This window comes from Mandrillus leucophaeus, unplaced genomic scaffold (assembly GCF_000951045.1).
Source record: "Mandrillus leucophaeus isolate KB7577 unplaced genomic scaffold, Mleu.le_1.0 Scaffold880, whole genome shotgun sequence".
In the NCBI taxonomy this organism is placed as follows: Eukaryota; Metazoa; Chordata; class Mammalia; order Primates; family Cercopithecidae; genus Mandrillus; species Mandrillus leucophaeus.
Genome location: NW_012109586.1, coordinates 1,237,537 through 1,251,647, shown reverse-complemented (window position 1 = coordinate 1,251,647; position 14,111 = coordinate 1,237,537). Strand labels below are relative to the sequence as shown.

General features: G+C 34.7%; 1 protein-coding gene across 2 annotated transcripts in view; it reads right to left on the bottom strand.

The window, feature by feature from the left end:
• Nucleotides 1-14,111, bottom strand: part of ACVR2A (activin A receptor, type IIA) — an 86,254-nt gene that overhangs the window by 15,898 nt on the left and 56,245 nt on the right. The window contains exon 5 of one of the 2 annotated variants that reach the window (XM_011969309.1): nucleotides 3,514-3,537. The exons of the other annotated variant lie outside the window; for it this stretch is intronic. Coding sequence (XP_011824699.1) covers nucleotides 3,514-3,537 — 24 coding nt within the window. The remainder of the gene's footprint in view (nucleotides 1-3,513; nucleotides 3,538-14,111) is intronic. 2 annotated transcript variants of the gene reach the window in all.

Below are 14,111 nucleotides of genomic sequence, written 5' to 3'. Positions count from 1 at the left end.
ACTTCAATTTTGCCATAATTAGATTACTAATTATCTATAGTGATCACAAGGCAGGCAACCTGAATTAAGAGCTTTCATAATAACGTTCAGCATTATTGCTTTATATGTACCACAGGAGAAAAGATCTAAAATCTTTCTGATCCAGTCTCACTAATTTTCCCCACTAAGATTTTCTGTTAACTATGAATACTCCTAACAGTATTTCATTTGTTTCATCCAATGTGTACTTCGAGGAGGATGATTTGAAAGGTGCCAGAAACAGCAAATTATGACTATGTATCAGCAAAAACCTCTCCTTAAGATCTATTACTTTCTCCAGTGACTGTTTAAATTTTTTCTTCATTAATCTCAGAGATACCCACAAGTCATTCTTAAACACATTGCAGATAGGTATATCAAATACAAAGCACATACAGGAAATATGTAAGTAAATATTTCTTTAACCAAACTGTTTGGTTCATTCTAATTTTAAACATATTAACAATTCATCCCTTTGATCTGAGATAAAAAAATTATCTGTGTTCTGGAACTGACTGGCAAAGAAGTACAAATAAAAATCCAGAAAAGAAGTAGTCATCACAGTAGATAACAGGATATGGTATATGAAAGAAACGTGCACTGCTATAGTTTTTTAAAAATAGAGCAAACATAATATATAAATGGGAATATAGCATCTACAAATCACAAGGGAATCCTATCAAAGCAGAATGCAACCCTTCATTGAAAGCATTCTCTCAGTTCCCTATCTGCAACTAAAGCAAGACGCAGGAAGCCTTTTGGAAAGCTTCCAGAGAAAAGCAACAGAAGGGTTTGGAGGGCTGCATAATGAGTATTTTGAAGAGGAACTAAAATTTCTGTGGCAAAAGCAACTGATATGATGACACTGGGTGGCACTTCAGACACTTGGAAATGTTATGTGATCCCAGATCAATGCATCTCTCTCTGCCTTTCTTTTTATCTCTTCTTCTAATGCCTCAAAGACAGTTAGTGCTTTCTTTAGGCATCACTCCTCCGCTCACTGGTGCCACTCAGGAGTTTTAAAAGTGTACTGTGTACTAGAAAGAACCTCAGCAACAGAAACATTGCAAGGTGTTATATAGGAAAAACATGCAATTTCTTCTTCTAAATGAGACCATCTTTATAAAACGGCTTTAGAATTCTTATTTAAACAGTAAGATAAAACAGAAGACTTCTTGTGACTCATTTCAAACTCAGACTTTTTTTTTTTTTGTCTACAAAGTTTCTTGTCCTTTCCACATTCAAAACATGAAAGAACGTTTCTGTTTAGTAGAGTGACGGGTCAAGGAAGTCAGATATAAATCTTATAGGAAGGATAGGCTCTCAAATGTGATTCTCAGTGGAGGGGACACAAGAACCTCTAGAGAATTTTTATTAAAAACTATACCCTCCCTCCCTCATTCTTCAAGTGATCATCTCTGTCTGAGAGATTCTACTGATTGGAGCAGACTGCTTATATGCATGTGGAGAAAGGAGAAAAAAAAGCTTGAAAACTGCTCTTCTAGAGGAAAGGAAACCATTCAGTCCTCAAGGGCGAAGAGTTCTCGCGTAACTGCATAAAGACATATTTAAACTAAATAGAAAATGTTTGTAAGGTAGAGAGTTATGTTTCAAACCAGAGGGGATGTCAAAAACTAAAAACTAAAGTATGCAGAAAATGGCTGAAAGCTGAAGAGGAAAAATAACTAGGTAGAGGGAATACAGCGCTAAATTCAATTAAGATTTTTAATAGCTTTTATGCATACTGACTAGTAATGTCTCCATAGTTAATCTACACATTACCCACTCTTTGTTCTAAAGGATACCAATAACACGAATATGATTCAATCTATAAAATAAGATATAGATTTTTTAATCCACAATTAATATGTTAGCAATTCAAACTACGACTTTAGTATAACATTTTAGAAAACATAATTTTCAATATCTAAATTTAGAAAAAAAAGTTCATTATGCATTTTCCAAATGTATATACTTCAAGTTCCCATACATTCCCAAGGCTCTGTTTAACAAGTTTCTAAGCTACCATTATTTCAGAAAGAAATAATCTTAGATCACCTTTTTACCATAATTTATTCAATACTGTATAGTAACAGCCAGAAAAAAAATTATTGTCAAAATGACTTAAAAAGTAAAAGCTTCAATTAAAAAGAATACTGGTCAATTTTGAAAGGGTGAGAAAAAGGTCTACAAGGTCTTCATGGGGTAGAATCTCAAAAACTTTAGTAATGGCATGAGCTTTTCAATGGAATTTTAAATAATATTCTTTAATACTCAAAGGACTGGGTTCAAAAATGAGTAACTGTAGCACAGATTATAAAATCTCTAAACCTTTTTAAATAAAAAATTACTAGAATGAAACTTTAAATTTATCTCTAAGTTTTACTCATCCTATAACTAAGAATATTAGAAATGATTTTTAATTAATTGGCATTATTATAGTAATTTACTCACAAAAAAATCAATACTTGATTCTAAAAATAAAAATGTATACCTTTAAAATATATAAGCCCCTGGGAAGACAAATGTAGACACCAATTTCATAAATGACAAGCAATTTCTGATGTCATCCACAAAATATGGCTTTACCTGGCTACACAGAGAAACCAATGGGGAGCAGAGAGGCAACTTATATATATAAGGATTTCAGAATTCCTAAAACCTTCCCTAAATGTCCAGTTCTCTTACAACATCCATGCTATTTTGCAAAACTAAAAAGATATGCATTAGAACACGGTTCTGATTACATTTCATCTTTACTCATTTGTATATGAAAATTATGGTATCAGAAGACATCAGGTTGAGAAGACATACTGAAATGATAACCTGTAAAAAGTAATCCCCTGCCCCCAAACCTCTGCCCAATATCATTACTATAACCAACAGTGGAATAAATTATTAGAGGTGGGAAGCTACAAAGTCATCTCTGATCATTTTACTTATTCTGAGTTTCCCATTTGAAGGATGAATTTTAATCTAATTAAACGCTTAAACCTCAGATAGCAATATATCATCAAAAGTTATACTCCTGTAGCTAGTTCATTTACTAAAGATGCCAAAGATGAAGCTATCTAAAAATATCTATTTCACATTTAAATACAACGGGCTGGATTAGAAAATCGACCCCTGTTAAAAATGAACACATGCTGACATTTAAGCTAATGACATATTATAAAAATTAACCAATACAAGGTTTTTGAGACTAATGGAGCCATTAGTGTTAACTTCTAATCAAGTAAAATAGTTTTTTCCACATCCTACCTTAAATAAATATAAATACTGTTAGTCCCTTAAAACCAAAAGCCATTACTAAGTCAAATCAATCATGTTTTGATAATAAAAGCTGGGTGGGGGAGAACCCTTTATGACATAAATGTATAAGTTATAGAGGATGCACAGTAAAGCAGTAACAACAACAAAAATCTAAGAACAAAATGTTTAGTATGCATCCACAGAAAGTTCCACAACCATAAAACAAACATCAATGCATCTTACCTCTATCATTATATGAAAGGCGTGCTTGTGAAGAAAAAACATAGGCAAAAGAAATTACGATTCATATCCAGAATGAAATGAAAAATGACACATCAGTTACAAAAGTGAAGGAAAGAGAATAATGGTTTAGTATTTTAAAAGTTGGCAATGATCCAATGTTTTACATTGTTTAAAGATAGGGAACACTTTCCTTATAAACAGAGGAAAGTAATATCAAAAAGAACCCCTTAGATATGAGAGATAGGTAGTAAACAAATTCTTGACTCCAGTATAATCCCAAGTTAACTGATCCAACGACTTCATGCCTGCAAACAAACTAAACCAAGTCTTAAATAATGATTATTTATTTTTCTAAGAGCCGCTAGAGTCTAAACCATAAAACAAGGAATTTACAAATTGGAATTGCCTTCTGGACACTAGAGGGCAGTATTGCCTTTAGCAAAAACCAGTTAGCAGGCCTAAAAATTTATATATAGCTAGAATCAGTTTCTCAGACTTTCTGACAGTTGTCTTAAGAACCTCTAGAATTTCCTGAACTGCCTCACTTCCCTTTCATGGAAGACAGAATCATAATGGTGAGACAGAAAAATGTTTCTGGTGGCTATGTGCGTGCACCATAATACACCATGGCAAGAAACTAAGACAGGAAAACAAGATCACCAGAATTAAGTAAAACATAGTGACAGAATATTATCAAACCAAATTGCCCAGCACATCAAGGTGAAGCACTTAAGCAGTGGTAGCCCTGGGAACAAGTAATCACACATCTCACATTCTAAAGACACTCAGACACTGTCAGAGAACACGATTTTCATTTTTCCAGTCATCCCAAAATAGGTTAAGGTCTAAATTTAAAATTAAAAGAAATATCATCACCAGTGGTAGGGAAGCTGAGAATTCCTCCAATGGATGATGGTTATGTTCCCCAGTTTCCAACAGTTCTATAGAGAACAAGAGCACTGACAAAACAGAACTGACAACTCATTTATCTGTACCAGTTGCTTAACTAGTTTTCTTCCTTCTAGATTTCATTCCTGTGATAATGATTCAAGAGTATTTATAATTCATCCAAAAGGCTGAGATAATCCTACTATCAAAACATCTTATCAGTATTCCAGAGTAAAATTAATCCCTTGAAAGAAATACATGCCAACTGAATAACTAGAATATGGTTTCCAAAGGCTCAAGGATCTCTCAGATCTTGTTTAAATACAGGTGTTTTCAGAGATAAAGATGCCACCATACTAGCACTGTGCAAGTAGGTGCTATCCATACATCTTACCAAAAAGTATTTCTCTGCTCAATACATTTCCCAAGAAATGAACATTAGGGTAAGCTATAAAATAACCCAAACTGACACCAAGAACAAGCCTCAAAATATCAACTATGCAACAAAATATGAAGGGTAAAAACAGAATTTAAAAAAACATTCACTGAAGTACACAAATAAATACAAAATAACCACATATATGTTTGCTTAATACACTTCTCAATAAATGAGGATTAGAATAAACAGAGACACCAGCAACAGTCCTGAATGTATAAACTACATGACAAAATAAGAGGGGTAAAGCAAAATTTTTTTAAATGGTCAGGCATGATAGCTCATACCTATAATCTCAGCATTTTGGGAGGCCAAGGCAGGAGGATCTTTGAACTCAGGAGTTCGAGACCAGTCTAGGCAACATAGGGAGATCCCTTCTCTACAAAAACTTTTTAAAAAATGAGCTGAGCATGGCTGCACATGCCTGTGGTCCCAGCTCCTCGGATGTCTGAGGAGGGAAGACATCTTGAGCCTGGGAGGCTGAGGCTGCAGTGGGCTGAAATCATGCCACTACATTCCAGCCTGGGTGACAGAGCGATACCTCCTCTCCAAAAATAAAAATAAAGTAAAATAAAATGCACTGAAATATACAACTAAGCAAAAAGCAAACAAACTCTTTGGATTCACAACATAGAAAATGTAGCTTGATATTACATACTATCCCTGTAGGTAATGGTGAAAATCGAATCTGCATGTTAATATCAAGCTATTAGGTTTGTAGTTTACTTGTTGCTTACCCCTGAGGTGGGGGGGGAAAAAACCTGCCAAATATCAGAAAAGAATGAAGAATAGTTTATTCATTCATTCATTCATTCATCCACAAATTTTACTGAGTAACCAGTCTGTGCCAGGCACTGACTAGCCAGGCTCTCATGAAGCTTGCAGTAGTGCAGGGCAGGCCTAACCAACAATTCACACTAATAAAAAGGAATTCAGTACCTTCAACATCTGTGAAGAGAAACTTGACTTATAATGACAGGTAAAGTGTAAGAAGATTTCCCTGTGGAGAAGACCCTTGAGAAATGGAGTAAGTACTAGGGGGAAGCAGCTAAGGTGAAAAACAGAGTTGAGACATCTTAGTTTCCTGGCTTATGCAACCAAATGGACAGTGGTTCCATTTACTGAGAACCAGGTTTGTGAGAGACAATCATTACTCGTGAATGGTAAGTGCCTGGAGACATATAAATGGAGATATTTAGCAAACAGATACACAGATCTGGAATACCAAAAAAAAATCTTTCTAGAAAATAGATTTTTTAAACATGTATATGATATGTACTGTAAGTTTTCTTTTACTTACTAGTCAAACCATTCCAAGAAATACCTGTATCTCTGTATCTAGAGAGAGAGAGACTGATTTTTTTCTGGGGGTGGAGATACCTCACTCAACAACTTTTTAGGACTACCAAGATGAATGAAGGTCCTCCTACACAACTATGTGAAAACTGACAAATTCTGAATTTGTTTCCTCTTAATATCAACTAATTATTTTACATTCTAAGAAATTTAACCGTTTTAAATTTTAAAAAGAGTATCCTGCCAAGCAGAATAGAAACAGAATTTATAAATAATACAGTATATGCAAGGACGATGTTTCTGAACTAAGGAAAGCAAGACATACATTAAGAGATTCAACAATATTGACATGTCAATTGCACAGCAAGGATTCCATCCAATTAGGTCATCAAAATTCCTCTGTAATTAACTCCTACTTCCTACAGTTTCTCTCATCCTACTCCTCTTGAAAGGAAAGCAAAGAAAGGCCAAGGCAGGTGAAATGAAGATTCTGGATATGTTCCCTAAGAAGTAGAGCACCCCAAGGTAGCCAGCACTGGAGTTAAAAGTCTGAAAGAAACACAGGCATGCCCATTTTCCTTTCGGGGTTGCTGCTTAAAAGAATCAGGTTTATGACTGGCTACAGAAGTTTATTTTGATTTATTTTCATATCTGTATTCTGCAAGTGTAGCTGAAAAAAACAGAAAGGAGATCATGTTACACATGAATAAATTGTGAGATGGTAAAATGGTCGTTTACCTACAAGGCCACATATAGATAGTCACTATGAAAACTATTTTAAATGTAGTTTATATACTCTGATCTCTTTATCCTACTTTGTTTTTTTTTTTTTTTTTTTTGAAATAGAGTCTCGCTCTGTCACCCAGGCTGGAATGCAGTGGCACGGTCTCGGCTCACTGCAAGCTCCGCCTCCCAGGTTCAAGCGATTTCCCGCCTCAGCCTCCCAAATAGCTGGGATTACAGGTGTGCACCACCATGCCTGGCTAATTTTTGTATTTTTAGTAGAGATGGGGTTTCCCCATGTTGATTTCCCATGTTGGCAAGGCTGGTCTAAAACTCCTGACCTCACTTGATCCGCCCATCTCGGCCTGCTAAAGTGCTGGGATTACAGGTGTGAGCCACCACACCCAGCCCCTGCTTTGGTTTTTTTAATGGACTCCACTTAATTATTTATTAAGCCATTCAATCAATGGGCAATAATCCTTGGATATAAATGCCCAGGCTTTGCCACCCACTAGGGTGACTCTAAGCCAAGTCACTTCATCTATGAGTGCCTCAATTTTCTTATCTATAAAACGGACTTCAAAACTACAATGAGATACCACCTCGCACCAGTCAGAATGGCGGATTATTAAAAAGTCAAGAAACAACAGGTGCTGGCGAGGCTGTGGAGAAACAGGAACGCTTTTACACTGTTGGTGGGAATGTAAATTAGTTCAACCATAGTGGAAGACAGAGTGGTGATTCCTCAAGATCTAGAACCAGAAATATCACTTGACCCAGCAATCCCATTACTGGGTATATACCCAAAGGAATATATATTATTCTATTATAAAGACACGTGCACACGTATGTTTACTGCAGCACTATTCACAACAGCAAAGACATGGAACCAACCCAAATGCCCATCAATGACAGACCGGATAAAGAAAATGTGGTTCATATATACACATGGAATACTATGCAGCCATAAAAAGGAATGAGATCATGTCTTCTGCAGGGACATGGATGAAGCTGGAAGCCATAATCCTCAGCAAGCTAACCCAGGAACAGAAACCCAAACACCACATGTTCTCACTCATAAGTGGGAGCAGAACAATGAGAACACATGGACACAGGGAGGGGAACAACATACACTGGGGCCTGTCAAGGGGCAGCGGAACAAGGGAAGGGGAGCATCAGGACAAATAACTAATGCATGTGGGGCTTAAAACCTAGTTGCCGGGTTGATGGGTGCAGCATACCACCGTGGCATGCACATACCTACGTAACAAACCTGCATGTTCTGTACATGTATCCCAGAACTTAAAGTTAAAAAAAAAAAAAAAAACTAAAATAAAATGGACTTGATAAATAGGACAGAACTCCCATGGTACTAACAAATTAAATGAGTTAATATGTGTCATGTGATCTGTATAGTGCCTGACATAATAAAATGAATCTTCTATTGCACTAAGTTAATTTCAAAGTATTAACATATATCAACAATAATTTCAGTAAAAACGACTCTGTTTGAGTTCAATTTTGAAGTCGTTACTCTAATACCAATAACAGTGAATACTTACTGAGCACTTAGCATTAGCTAGGCACCCACATGTGGCTCCTCTCCCAATCAGTACAGATCTGGAATCAGACATTTTTCCTCCCTTCCTCCAGTCTTTGCCTAAAATTGTTGAAGCAACTCACTTCTTATACTATTTACCCTCCATTTCCAGGCTACAATCAAACAATCATCCTGTGTTACTTCACCTACATATTAACTATAGGCCCCAGAAGGGGAAACAAGTACTGTCCTCGTGCCACTTTTACCATATACACAGCATGGTGCCTGGCACACCACAGGCAATCAAACATTGGATGAGCAGTTAAGCAAAAACGAAAACCCTGAACAATTTCTAGTTCATCTGCTACAAGCAGCTTTAGCTAACAATGGGACGTTTTTCACGTCTATTATCTTAATTAAATATATATATATTTGACAGCAATGAAGTAACTAGGAATGAAAGAACAAGGTCTAGGATGAGGTCCAGGAAATGAAGAACACAGGAAAAAAACAAACACATTTCCTCCTAAATACACATCTCCTTGCCAGAGAAGGAGGATAAATTACATAGTCTGGTCCATATGCACCAATCCATTTGTAAATTGACAGACGAGACCCTGTACAAGCCAAAGAAAACCTGAATTCAAGACTTCAAAATTTAAACAGAAGTCACTTTTAGAAATAAGGTGCATTAATTAATTTTAATGTGCAACTTTACCTTATTTTAAGTTATTATAAAGGTTTAAAATTTTTTTACCTTCTCCCCTTCCTCCCTTTTTGCTTTTGGACATAGAATTTTAGGCAATCTCTAACTGGCCTTGTCTGAGCATTTGTAAGTGGAATAAATTATATATGCCTGATGAGAGTAATTTCTTTTGTCAAGTTGCATGTCAAGATAACTTACGACACTTCTCCCCACAATTAAAAGTATATATTAAAGTAAGTTGTAACTTAGGTTACCAATACAAAAATAATCACACACCAAGGCAGGACACAGAACAACATCTATAGTAGCCCTACACTATTTCCCAGACATACACATACACACACCCACACACATACGAAAGAATGTTCATGCATAAGACAATAGCATTATGTCATATTTTAAACATACTAAAAAAAAAGTTGCAAATATTTGTGAGATATGAGTTCTATCTCTTAGAAACTTAATACAAACTTTAAGCTTAAAAAAACACACTGTACACCTTAAATATATACCATTTTTACCAAAAAATCAAATTTGGTATTTCATAAGCATATAATAAAACTCCACTACATTTCACTTAAAAACACAAAATTTAATAAACCAAAAGATTAATAATATCAACCTGAAAAGCTGTCCTCCATATACTGTTAAATTAAAAGAAGCCAGTTGTGGAATAGTTTATAGTTTATAAAAAAGAAAACATACATACTCAAAAATATAAGCTTAGAGAAAGGTACCAAGGTATACACACCAATCTGTTAAAAATGATTACTTCAGAAAAGTGACAGAAAAAGGGAAGAGGAGAAAATGATTCTATTTTTTCATACTTCTTTCTGTACAGTTTGTCTTGATACCACAAACATGTATTTATAACTAATTTTTTAATTAGAAGAGAATTTTAAATGACAGAAAAAGCAGAAGAGAGGTGTTCATAAACTCCGATCAGTAGTCAACCTATTTCAAGATGTGTTTCTATGAATGTAATATTTATTTTGTAAGTATAACTTGTTATTAGTGTATTAAATACTAAATAAATTTAGTAAATTTCTCCTGCACCCTCCCGCAATAAGGAAGCAGCATACTCTCCTAAATTAACTTGGCAGAAAAATGTTTTCCTACCCTTTCAGATTCTTATTAATTTTAAATACATAAACTCATGTTCAAGAAGAAAATCCTACAAAGCATTTTCACAGATGGCTTGGTTTCTCAGTGGATAGTAATCTGACATAGCATGAAATGACAACCTATTATCACTTTAATGTTAAGGTCAAAAGGATTATTTTGTATGCCTAAATTAGGTATCCCAAAGCTTTAGTCTTTATCAGACCCACACCTAGACAAACTATCATAAAGTAAGGATTGAACAGGCTGATGTTATTTAAGAAAGAATTAATTTTCAATACTGAAGCACTACTTATATAGCCTTTAAAAGTAAACAAGAACCTAACATCGTGCCTTGTTAAAAGCAGGTCATTTCTAACCGTTAAAATTATTTTTCTTATCAAGTGGTATTTTATCAGCACAAATATAGATCTTATAAGCAGGAAACAAGCTCACGTACGGTTATGAAAGCGGCGCCATTTTACTGAAACTGCATTAGCTCTAACCACAATAAGACTTTTTAATAATAGAGTCTATCAATTCCCTCATATTCATGACTCACTGTCACTAGAAAAACCAGTCTGCATTCAGTTTACTCAATGCATATTATAAAAGCATCTTCCTATAAGTGGGAAGATAGTTTCAGCACAGGCAAAAGAAAAGTGACCTGGGTAATGAAAACAGATAGGATGCTTTGTCTGTGATTACAGAAAGAACTAAATAATGTCATTCTCTTATAAATGCCTGAAATACTTCAACTTATTTTACAGCCCCCGGCAAAATCATGGCCTCAAGATTTCTCTCAAGGCAAAGCCCTAAAGCACCTGAATGTTTATTAAAGGAATCCCTGGACATATTACATTATTATCTCAGTATAATTCCAAATGCAACAAACTCAGTTCAGCAATTCAGCACTTACTGAATGATTATTACATACAAATACTGTGTAACACACAGCAGTAATTACAATATATACCTCATCTTCAAGAGTCTTACAATCTACTGGGAGAACAAAACACATTATCAGCCCTTCTCAACTGGGGTTATTTATCTGAATGACAAATGAAAGAAGGACCCAACCACTATTTTCTCAAATCTTTCAAGGATGGATTACAACTAATACAATGCTAGATGCATATGACAGATGTCTTGGGGTGTAATGGTAAGAAAGTACCGAAAGACAAAGAGAGTATGGAAGACCACATGTCATGCTCCAAACTTGGTATTCTTTGCTGTGGCTCACTGAGAGTCCACACATATTTTAAGCACATAAGTAACATAATCAAACATGTAAAATGCTATTTTGGCAATAGTACAGATGAAGGGAGAGAAATGGAAGCAAGAAACCCAACTATGAGATTATAGAAATAATCTTAGCCTTAGGAGTAATAATGTCCTGAACTACAATAGGATCAATCAGGATGAAAAGGCAAATGAACAGGATTTGGTAAATGACAGAGGCAAGAATAGTTGTCTCCAAGACTTTCATCCAGGATGAACAAGAATAAAGTGATACCATGCAACTATGATAGAAATATAGGACTTAGAAAAAAAAAAAACAACCAGCAAACTGCTTTTCTCTATGCCTTCAACTGTGCTAAATTTATTCCAGAATTTGTATTTTTATTGGTTATTAGGAACCATAATGAAAGACCAGATTTTAAAGTACTTAAACCCCTACACCACTTCTTCAGGATAAAATACTAACACAACCAGGAAAAAATCTAAACAATTTAATGTCATAGAGATAAAGAATCCCTCATCTAACTGCCAGAATCAGCTTACTAGTAATGAGAACAATGTCTTACAACAGACCAGTTCATTTACAAACCATCCTTTAGCCAAAGCTTTGAGGAAAAGTCTCCCTAAGAAAAAGAATGGCAAATGTTATGGCACTGTCTAAAAGCACTCAAAGAATCCAGAGGAAGAATGTTCCAAAACTCTATGGCAAGACTGTAAGATCTTTTCCTAACTGGTATGGAATTAAAGTTGAAATATGGGGACATGAATATGGGGTGAAATACAGAAGTCACCTTAAGACTTCGAATCTCTCTCTCCTACTTCTCCTACCCTTCAAAAAAGTCTTAATAGGAATTGGCAGTATCAACTCGAGCACAGAAATTTTTATCTACAATCCAATCACATGTTTATAAACTCTATTCTAAAAATGGTCATCAACCCTATTCCAAAATGTACTTTAGAATTTTTGGAAATTTTTAATGGAAAACACATGAATATGCCCTTCTATATGTCTATGACTTCTTTACTTCTCTTTTTGTCCTATGTGAGACAATGTTAATATAAGATGATGTTATTCCTCATTTTAGTAGTCATACAAACTATTCAATATCCAAAAGCAGGAAAATAAATTAGCTTACAGGATGATTTTGAGATAGCAGAAAAGTTGACTGAATTATATGAAACAAAAGGCATTTGCTTTCTGAAAAAAGCAGCAGAACAGCCTAAGTAATAAGAACAAAGCTTTGGTGACAAAGAGTCCTTGGGTCAGATTTTTCTATCTATAAAACGGAGATTTTACTACATAAACAAGTCTGTGAGATAAAAGTAAATTAGTGTTTTCCATACCCGGCTGGTCACCAGAATCACCTGGGAAGCTTATTAAAAACATACCATCCCATGCCCCATTCCATACTTTCAGGAGTGTGGTCCCAAAATTTGTATTTTTTAACAAACTCCAAAGATGGTATCAGTCTTACAACTTGGAAATCACTGAAAAAAAAAATTTTATGCTTTTTATATGTTCCTATATAATTTACATCTTTATGTATAATGTAACTTAACGGCGCCCTAGTATACTGTAAAATGTTCAATAAATGCTTTATGTAATTATTATTTTGAAATAGGAGATAAAACTAAGCCTTTTGTAACATCATGGCCACGAAGTGGTCTTGCAGAACAGTTCGCATAAACCTCTCAGCAAAAACAAGACTTGAAGCATGAAACCATACTGCTTCAGAGACTGCGAGAGATGACAAAAGTGAAGTTTCACACTGATGACAACGCCCCTTTTCCACAACATAGTTTATGACAGAAGGAAAGCATAAAGTCAGGCCTGTCTTGTATTTTTCATACCAAAGCTTGATCACACAAGGTCACTCTATCACAAAATCTTTACATTTCTTCCTTATTTTTCAGAAATTCATACAAATTCATATAAACTCATGACAGAGCACGTAAGTACTAAATAAATGTGTACAGTAACTTTAACCATAACAAACAGCTAAAACCCACAGAGATGTACGAATACTCACAGGAAATCCCTGGTTTTTATTTATGAATAACATCAATCCTTTTTAAAAGCCCAAACCCTTAAATTATTTAGTATTTCTTAAAAACTGACCACATACATAGGATATAAAGCCCTTTAAGAAAAGCCTTAAGCACATTTTTGCAACAATACTGTATACAGATCAGTGTTATCTATAAGATTACATTTTAAAACTCCTTCTATAAAAACCATAACAAATTTATTTATAAATGTGGTTTCCAGCTTGTTTCTATCATATCACAGATCTGGTAAATTCAGGAAACTATTATAATAATGAATAATCTCTCTTCTAAATTTTGATACTAAAACAAATTTTTTTAGAAGTTATCACTGACAGAAGGTAAGAGTGTATCCTATGGTCATTTGGAGTAGACTACATAGACTATGTACTAAAACTTTTTATTTTAAAACACTTTTAGGAAATGATTCTTAATGAATACAAACTTAGTTACTAATGTTTAAAAGTTAAAATACTCAAGGTGTACAAAATAATGTTTACCTAATTACCAAACACGGTATTTTACCTTTGGGTTTATTTCTCTATATACACATCTTACAAAGATTATGGGAATCCATGATCTAATGCTAACAGAGTGCTGCAAGCACTGAGAAATAAGTG